The sequence below is a fragment of the Chenopodium album genome, chromosome 9 (assembly GCF_948465745.1).
Source record: "Chenopodium album chromosome 9, dcCheAlbu1.1, whole genome shotgun sequence".
In the NCBI taxonomy this organism is placed as follows: Eukaryota; Viridiplantae; Streptophyta; class Magnoliopsida; order Caryophyllales; family Amaranthaceae; genus Chenopodium; species Chenopodium album.
This window is the reverse complement of record NC_137842.1, coordinates 58,003,269-58,012,774: the sequence shown is the minus strand read 5'-3', so window position 1 is coordinate 58,012,774 and position 9,506 is coordinate 58,003,269. Positions and strand designations below refer to the sequence as shown.

The 9,506-nt window shown below is 37.7% G+C and overlaps 1 protein-coding gene across 1 annotated transcript; it reads left to right on the top strand.

Annotated features, from left to right (window-relative positions):
* Nucleotides 1-520: 520 nt before the first annotated feature.
* On the top strand, nt 521-9,191 carry LOC145558611 (uncharacterized). The gene is made up of 12 exons (XM_081619902.1): nt 521-910; nt 2,382-2,608; nt 3,379-3,446; nt 3,953-4,006; nt 4,088-4,443; nt 4,610-4,678; nt 4,762-4,850; nt 5,511-7,625; nt 7,784-7,861; nt 7,991-8,096; nt 8,601-8,651; nt 8,739-9,191. The coding sequence occupies exons 1-12, from the start codon at nt 554-556 to the stop codon at nt 8,793-8,795; spliced, it is 3,627 nt and encodes a 1,208-aa protein (XP_081476028.1). The 5' UTR covers nt 521-553; the 3' UTR covers nt 8,796-9,191.
* The last annotated feature ends 315 nt before the right edge of the window (nt 9,192-9,506 follow it).

Genomic DNA, 9,506 nt, shown 5'->3' with positions numbered 1-9,506 from the left:
ATCATAAAACACATCAATATTGGCGTGCCATTTCAATCTATCAATGATTCTTATCCTTAGGCTTAAATTTATTCCATTGAATCATTCTTTTATACATCAATTATCCAAATTGACAATCATACGACCAAAACATGACCCGATCCTAAATTTACAAGCCGTAAACTCGCTCCAAACTCCACTCAACACAAATTGAACCCGAAATTAAAACCAATTCGAATTTGAATTGAACCAAACTCAACCCTACACTCAAAATGATAATCGACCCGACCTAACTTGAACGAAACTTAAACCAACCCGAGGTTAAACTTAATATGGAGGCTAGATTGACCTGACATGAAAATATGACCCAATATCTGACTTAACCTGGACTGAATTCGACCCTCAACCCAAACCTCCACCTCCTCAAGGCCCTAGACCCTTCTGTTTTTGACTAAAACAAAGTAAAAATCAAAAAAAAATTTTTAATAAAATAATTAAACATAACCGAAACAACAAGAATACAGGGAAGAAGAAGAAGAAGAAGACAGAGAGAAAGCGAGACTTAAACTTAGGGATGTACGGCGGGTCCCATAAATTCGGCCGAGGCGGCGGCGGTCGCGGCGGCGCTTCCGCTTCCAAGCGCAACTCCTTCCCTCCACCACCTCCTCAACGCCCTTCCTCCGCCGCCCGACCTTCTCACTCCTCCCGCAAACCGCCGCCTCCGTCATCGTCGTCGGCGTCTCCTGCTCCGGCGACGACGGCGCCGCCTCAATCTGAGGAGTCCTTCACCCTTGTTCCCGGCAATCCTCCCTCCTTCGCCGCAACCATTCGTCTTGCTCCTGACCTCGTTGATGAGATCAAGCGTGTTGAGTCTCAAGGTGGTGCTGCTCGGATTAAATTTGATTCTAACCTTAGTAATCCTCTTGGCAATGTGAGTTATTTTGGTTTTTTGTTGTTGATTGTTTCAAGTTATTGTTGTTTTTTTTTGTTTGGTTGGATTTGGATTAATTTGAATTTTGGTTGTTTTTGTGTTGGAATGTTTATGATTTTAGTTTGTGTATTCGGAAATGTTTGTCGTGTTCGTAGTGTGATTTGAACTAGTAATGTTAGTAGAAGTGTGGAAAACTAAGCAGAAACTATGATTCCAAAGGGAAGCTATGTAAAAATTTAATTGGGAATATGTGAAAACCGTTTAGTTAATTATGGTCTGTTAGTCCAATTGATTGTTAGTGCAATGGTGATTGGGGCCGCACTTGGTAGGGAGAACCGTGTGTTCGATCTCCCACAACAACAATTGGGAGGGGACTGGAACCTACTGACCACCCAAGAACGAGCCTGAATCTGGATTAGCCCAAAGGGTGAACCAGGTGGAAACACCAAAACACATGCTTCCTTCATTCAAATGAAAATTCCGTTAGTTTTCTCAGTATGGAAAAAACTATTGAATAAGGAAGAATATTAATCAAATGAAAATTCTAGTTACATTTGCAATTTTCCTTTTCTAACTATTAGAAAAATATGTTGCTTACTTTACTTAGGACATTATACAATCAAATATAGTCGCGTCCATGAGCATGAGCCTTGTTGGTTTGGGTAGAAAATGCACTTATGGAAGAATTTCAGGGAGGCTGAAGATGACTTGGATGGAGTTGAATGATCGAAGATTTGGGTTTTTGGGTTTGCAGGAGCATATAAAACTTGATAAAAGTGAATGAAGGAAGCTGATCATTGTGACTTGATCAATGATTGTTGGAGATAAATTCTTTGATTTATACTTTTATAAAGGTGAATGAAGGAAGAATATTAATCAAATGATTGTTGGAATATCAAAGAATCAAACAGTTTTACTCATATTCCTAAATTTCCCAATGTATTTTTATTATGGTTGATTAGAATGAAATGGAGCGGTAGGAAGAAAAGAGAAGGGATCAGAACAAGATTAAAAGAATAAGTGTTTTATTATTGTTTGGTCAAAACTGATAGGAATTTTCATTTTATCATTTATATCTCTATGCATAGTGTTTAGTATTTGGTGCTCATTGCTATGCCCTTCCCATGAAAATTATGCTAGTAGACAAGCTTAGATAAAGCTCTTGAAGAAGCTACTAGCAGTATGTATATTCAAATTGGTTACTTAATTGACTCTAGCCAAGTCTTTGGTCAGAAGTCTAAGGGATTCGGTGTGCTTCTATTTGAAGCAGATTTCTGAAAACAAAAATCCACTAAAACAAAGTTTTTAGGGGCAATGCGTATTTGCGGTGCTTTCCTAGACGGGAATTTTTTTGTTGTTCAACCCCATATTATATCTTATATGGACCCTGATGATCTTAGTATTGTCACTGGCATGATTTTCCATGTCGGCTCTTTCTACTTGTCGTATAATTGTCATTATCATCTTTCAGGTTATTGATGTGGGTGGCAAAGAATATCGATTTATGTGGGCACATGAAATGGGTGGCCTTTGTGACATCTATGAAGAACGCCAGAGTGGTGAAGACGGTAATGGTTTACTTGTTGAATCTGGTTGTGTATGGCGCAAGGTGAATGTGCAGCGTGTCTTAGACGAGTCCACTAAGAAGCAGGTTAAGAAGAGATCAGAAGAATATGAGCAGAAACTCAAATCACGCAAGTATGTTGTACACTTGTACAGTGCACACACCCATAAAATTGTATATGCATATTTATATATATCTATACTCTTCTTTCATTAATCTTCGTGGCTGAGAAAATATTTCTGCATTAAATGTCTGTCCACCTATGTGCTGTCAATAATCTTCTTGTGCTACAGGATTTAATGTTTTACATCATTATGCATTTACAACATGATATTGTTTAGAAGGTATTATCAAGATGTTTTAAGGGTCTTCCTTAGTCTAATCGCTTTAAGAATCTTGCTGTCAAATGTGGAACTTAGTTCATGTATCTGACAATTATATAATTGCTGTTCAGGTGCTTGTCTCTTCTGCTTTTACTTGTTGTGGTGTATGATTAATGTTTAAATGTTGGTGGTCTTACATATTTTACTGAATACAGATTTATTTTCTCCATGTAGGCATTTCTTGTCACTTATACAATTTAGTTGCTGATTTAGTGGCTTTATGTTATTTGATTTGTTGAAAATCATCTTCCTAGATCCATTATTTAGCCATTTCTTGTGTTATGGAAGGGCAGCAGCAGTTCAGTTATGTGTTTGGGGAATATTGAGATAGATGGGGTATTGTTAGTCATGATGCATATTTTGAGGAAGGTATTTGGGTTGGGTGTACTTTTATATGTCATGATACATGACAAGAAATTGAACTCTGTTATTCATTTATTGGCTTTAAAGAACAAAGAGATTATGCTTGCCGTGTTACTTCTCCCACTATTTTCTTACAGCTCACATGTTGATCTTGATAGGGCTATTGTCTTGGACCAATGCAATCCCCCTATGAAGAGTCAAATGCAAGCATTTGCTGCTGCAGAGGGTAAGCTCAGCTCTTTTAAATTATTATTCCCTCTGTGATTTAACATGTGATGGATGTATCATATATTGTCTATTGTGCATGAGTATATTTCATCGCCACTAATTAATTAGAGATCAGAGCCATGAATCTGTTACTCCTTGTTGTGTTATTTCTATTTCCTTTTGGGGTGGTGGAAAGAGGGTGGAGGATTATGGAAAATAGTCACTATCTGTGAGGAATCTTTCTGGCCGGTGTCTGGATTCCTTCTGCTTTCGTGCCCTTCCTCAGCTTGAAAAAAGCCACCGCACGTCCGCTTAAGCGCCCGCAACCCAAGAAGTTGGCAAAGCCAACACAACATTAGGGCCGTCCCCGAATTTTGAAAGTGTTTTTATTAGGAAAAACTTAGAGGAGTAGTACCAATTTCCCAAATATTATCATTTTTCCCATTATATTCTTAACTTTGAGTTAATCTAGAATTATCTCAGCTATGGGTAATTGCTAATATTTCTGATCTCATTCTTTTGTAGTTAATCCAAGGAAGTTTAAACCCAAAAACAGGAGATTATCTGAGCCATCACAAGGTGAAGTTACCTCTATGTTGATTATATATATTCTTCCTCAGTCTTCTCTTTTTTGATGTTTGCTGTTTTCTTATGTTTTAGTTGGTGGACCTCCTAAACCTGTGAAGTCAACTACTGGATCCTCCTTAACTTTTTCTGCAAAGGGAAGGCATTCAACTTCACCTCTGCTATCACCTCATAACCAGCCTGTTTCTGTGGCATCTTCTTTTAATAGAGGAAATGCTACTGAAAGTCAAATTGTTGCAGAGAATTCAATACCTAACCAAGCTAGGGAACAGGAAAATGCTGTCAGCTCTGTGAATGATGCCCCTGCCCTAGTTTCTGGTAGGGTGCCTGAATCAGTAGTGCACAAAGAGAATCAAGGAGCTGGAATATTGGATCTACAGAACTACCTAGTAACATTGCTGAGAGAGAATCCAAAGGGGATGAGCATAAAGGTAGAAAAAAGTTGGATCCCCCCCCCCCTCTTGAAGGATTTACAGTCTTACCGCCTGATTTTTTTTATTTATTTTTTATTTTTTTTGGGTCAAGCAATCCGAATTTTTTCTTGTACATTGGCTACAACTAGAATTCTTAGACTTGTGTATCTTTGATGATTTCCAGGCATTGGAGAAAGCTGTTGGAGATACAACTTCCATCTCTGTTCGCAAAATTGAGCCCATTCTTAAGAAAGTGAGTGTAAAACATATCTATTTTTTGTCAGTAATAGTTCTTATGTGTAGTGTAATGTTTTCTGATGAGATCTGCTGCCTTAGATTGCAACTTATGAACCTCCTGGAAGATATGTTTTGAAGTCGGCTGTGGAGCAGGAAAGCTTGAAGAAGTCGTATTTTGATAATGGAAGGTAACCCCTGTTCTTATGTTCCTGAAAGTAATTTGTTCTTCTAATGTTATCAATCAGCTGTAGTCTGTAGAGCTAGTTTGAGAATGTTGAAGCCAATAAAATTTGATATAGTGGAAAATTTTCCTTTTCCAGTCAACAAAAAGTAATTTGTTCGTTCAGTGTTCTGTTGGCGTTTCACGAGTAAAGATGTTGTTGCTATCTTTTGAGTATCTAATATTCGCATACGATTGTTTGCTGTCTAGATATATTTCAAATTTCTCTTTCAGATAATTTTCATTGTAACTTTTCAGAAGATGAAATTGGTTTTATAGATTAATTGCCTTAATTGGAAATGGCCATGACCAATTATCTTGTTATGCATACTATATCGGTAAACTTCCTTTAATTGCAACATATATTGCAACAATTACCATTTTAGGAAGTTTCACATCTATTGCAAATTACCATATATGTACATGCTTTCTCTCTACCTCTATCCTCCCCACATGGGTCCCTATCTTTATTCCTTTCTATCTCTCTCCTTGTCTTAAATTCCCGTGTCTTCCCCCCTTGTTGCAATATTAGGGGAACGGAAGTATTATATTAAATTACCGCAGAGTTCAGCTGCATAACCTTTATTTAGGTGATCATCATTCACTTTCTGATGTTGTTGCATTTCAGTTCTCCTGAAGACAATAATCAGAAGCTTGTTCCAGAAGATAACCTTGTTGAAGTACCAGCTCCAGGCTTAAGATTTGCAGAGAAGTCACCAGCTATGGATGTGGAGGAACAGGTGCAAACTTTTGATGAAGAGTCAAATATGGTTGAAAAAATTGATGCATCACAACACTTTTCCGATTTATTTGGTGATGATGAACCCCCTGTCAACAATGAAGGTCAAACTGTGAGATCTAATGACAGTAAAAGTGACAGTGATAGTGATAGTGGAAGTAGTGACAGTGGCAGTGATAGTGCAAGCCGAAGTAGAAGCCCTGCAGGTAGTGGGAGTGCTAGTAGCAGTGATAGTGAAGGTGATGATTCTTCTTCAGCATCTGATGTGGATGTTGATATAATAAGTGATGATGACAAAGAACCCAAGAATTTACAAGGTACTGAACATGTGCTATCTACAACAGGAGTTCCATGGGGTATGCCTAATGCTTTGCCCCAACAAGATGGAAGAAATATAGATCAAGATGGCTATGTATCTGAGGATGTTGACATTGGGTCTGATTTTCTTGATGATAATGAATCTCAGCTGGCAACAGTCCCTCAAAATCTTGGTATAACTACTGAGAAAATGATAGCTTCTGATCATGATCAAACTCAACCATGTAAGAGGGCCGATGTGGTTACTGAGCAAGAAGATGTTATAGATGATATCCAACCTGAGAATCATGACTTTGTTAAGTCTGGGGGTAAATCTAAAAGAGGATCCAGTGACATTCAGTTTGAGCATGATGGTGATCATGTCAAAAGATTTAAAACAAATCCGACACAGCCTACAGTTTCTGGGCATATTGAATCACATACCTTGGGGAGTTCGCCAAATCACTCCGCTGGCTTAATGAGTGAAGACATTCATGAGACCCATAACGTGCAAAAGTCAAATCAGTTCAGCAGGGATGAGGGTGCTAACACACATCTAGGTGTGCAGAGTGGGTATAACTATGTTATTCCTGGAAAATCTGCTGTAGAGTCATTACATTCTGGTCGAGGGCCTGCTGGACGTTTGGGGGTAGATTCAAAACTACAGAGGACAAATGAATATACACAACTAACACAAGAATGTTTTTCAAAATACGACAAGGGTTACCGAGAGGTACAGTATGAGGAAGATAGTTCAAATGAGAAAGCAAATGGTAAGTTTAAAGAAAATCCTCTTGCTCAGAAGAGCTCAGTATGCCCGGAGCCCCATCACAGAAAGCATAGTGAATGGGATAATAAGGCACAATCATTAGGAACTTCTTCGAGGTTACACACGGGATTCTCTCTGAAGGAAAATGGTAAGGCTGAGTTTGACAGGTCTCCTGGTGGCAAAAGATTGCTCCAAAGAGAACTATCAGACCTGGAGTTGGGTGAACTTCGTGATTCCTTGCCAGAGGAATCAGAAGGGAGTAAACGGCAGTTTGATAGAGTAAGCTCCTTCAAGAAGTCCGAGATGAAATCAGGCACCTCAGGTTCTCAGAATCCAGATTTGAGAAGCAAATCTATAGGCAAGCCAGTCATAGAGTCCGGTAACACCTCCTTCCCAAATGCAAGAGGAGCTCCAAATAATTCTGACAGTTTGTCAAAGATAAAATCTCCAGAACCTTATGTTGAAGATGGTTCCCGTCCTCATGGGGATTTGCAATCTCAGCTACAACAATCAAGGAGTGGTCATGCTGAAGTTGGGCCTGTTTCCAACAAAGCCGTGGATCATAGCAGATTGGGGCATGGTGCGGATGTTGCTAATCAAGAAACAGAAGATGTAGGTTATGGAGAAACACACAAAAAATCTCATGTTCATTCACAACGTGAAGACTCCCGACAAGAAATGGGTTCACGCAAGGGGAAAGGAAATAAGTCAAGAAAATCTAACACAATAAAATCTGCAAGTGATTTGACCAAAAAGAAAAAAGATGCTAGTGATCTGACCAAAAAGAAAAAAGATGCTAGCGACAGAAAAAGAGACGTGTCAAATACTCAAGGTGGTATTAATAAGCGCAAAAGGAGTGAGTCCTTTTCAGATGATTCATTCTCTAAGTATGAAAAGGATGAGCCAGAGCTAAAGGAGCCGGTTAAAAACTTCTTACAGTAAGTAGTTTTCAAGCTTCTTACTTGTTTTCATGAATGGTGTGGTTATTTCTGAAAGCTTTATGGTGCCTGTACGTTTATTTGTAATAATAGTTATAGGTAAACTGTTAATGCCTAGAATATCTCTTTATTGATGCCCCTTCAATCTGTGTCCATAGGTATAATGAATATGTGCAAGAGTATTGTGAGAAGTATGAACCTTACTCTTCCCTGATCAAAATCTTGGAGAGATACAGGTATGATATTTTGCTGTGATTATTTCCTCCTCTCAGCCCCCTAGTCTCCCTGTAAAGTGAGTTATATGTCATCAAATTATTTTCATGTTTATAAAGGTCTCTGTTTTCATTTGGCTCTTTATTTTGAAGGATTGATTTTCAGAAGTTGGGGATGGAACTTGAACGTGCAAAAGGTACTGAAAGATATGACGAAATTTTGGCACAAATAAGAGAAAGCTATCGCCGGTGTGAAATGGTATGTTTATGTGTGTGTTGGCCTGGCCTAGTCGGTTGAATTCTTCCTCTGCTTGAAAAGTTTTGGATATATGATAAAAAAAAAATGCTGATAGAAATTTAACTGATTAAAATACTGTGACAATTGCAAAACCACAATAAACTGCCTCAATTTTTGGTTTTCAAGCCTTCATGTTTGTGTTTCAACAAGTTCATTAGGTCAGTGTATTTGTATAAAGGAGCGGTTAACTATCAAGCCTTCATGTTTTTGTTCCTATAAGGGTTGTATATTTCATGTGATAGTTATCTACCTATAATCAGTTAAAAGACGTGGATGCCATAGTAATGCTGTTGCAGCACAAGCTCAACCCTTTTATGACCTTGTCCTACACTCCTACCATTATCAAGACTGTCTTGATGTTTGGTAGTATTTTTTATTTTATTATTATTTTTTTAATATGTAAATATTGCTACATACAACTGTACAAGCTTCTGGTTAAATCTTCAATTGGTTGTTACTCTGCAGCGTTATAAACGACTGAAGAAAATATTTCTTGTGCTTCATGATGAAATGAAGGTAATTATTTCTCATTTTCCCCCTTCCCTTCTTATTCATGATGAGCTTTGTGCATTAACTTCTATATGTACTATTTTGTCATTGCAGCATCTTCGGCAGATGATTGAGGACTTTTATTTAGACTACAATAAGGGTAGAGTTTGACTACTAAGATCATTTATCAAGTTTCCATGTTCAGACCCGGAAAGCTTCATAAATTAAGGTCGTGAATTTATAAGGTCTGTTGCCTTAATTGTGCAGCCTGTAATTTTTATGTAGATTAATTTCGTGAACATAATAGCAATGTTGTTGGGGTACCGGAGCCTTAGAACTGGGGTATATGATTGGGGATGACCTGAGCACGGACATTAATTGGCCTGTTCAATTGTGGGTTTTGCGTCATTGTGTGAGAGGAGAGGAAGCTTGTAAGGATTAAAGCTGTAAATGTAGAATATATGTAATAGGATGAACAAAAATTACTGATTTTTTGGAGAGAAGCTCTCATTTTGCCCCCATTTTTTGTTCTTAATGGAAATAAGTATAGCCCTTTTAGTTAGATAATTATACTTGTATTTTGGAGTTCAATTACTGCATCATTTTTGCATTTCTCTATAGTTACCTTTTGTTTTGTTTTTTTTGTTTTTTTTGTTTTTTTTTTTTTTTTTTTTTTTGAAACCAGTGGCCGAGAAATGTATTAAAGTAAGTCAATTTCCGCCAAAAATAAGAGATTTTGGGGAAATCCTTTTTTATTTTATTTTTTATATTTATAGTGCAACAAGTTAGTTGACATGTTTGTCAATGCACAGCACAACTCATATTTTCACTACATTAGCTAATATTTTCAATGAGTCAGATCGGGGTAAAGATGCTACATAA

What these genes read in the sequence shown, in the direction of transcription:
- LOC145558611 (XM_081619902.1), top strand. Translation starts at nt 554, where the DNA reads ATGTACGGCGGGTCCCATAAATTCGGCCGAGGCGGCGGCGGTCGCGGC. An exon ending in ATTATCTGAGCCATCACAAG is followed by an intron (nt 4,007 to 4,087) that starts GTGAAGTTACCT and finishes CTTATGTTTTAG; the next exon opens with TTGGTGGACCTCCTAAACCT. An exon ending in TCGTATTTTGATAATGGAAG is followed by an intron (nt 4,851 to 5,510) that starts GTAACCCCTGTT and finishes GTTGCATTTCAG; the next exon opens with TTCTCCTGAAGACAATAATC.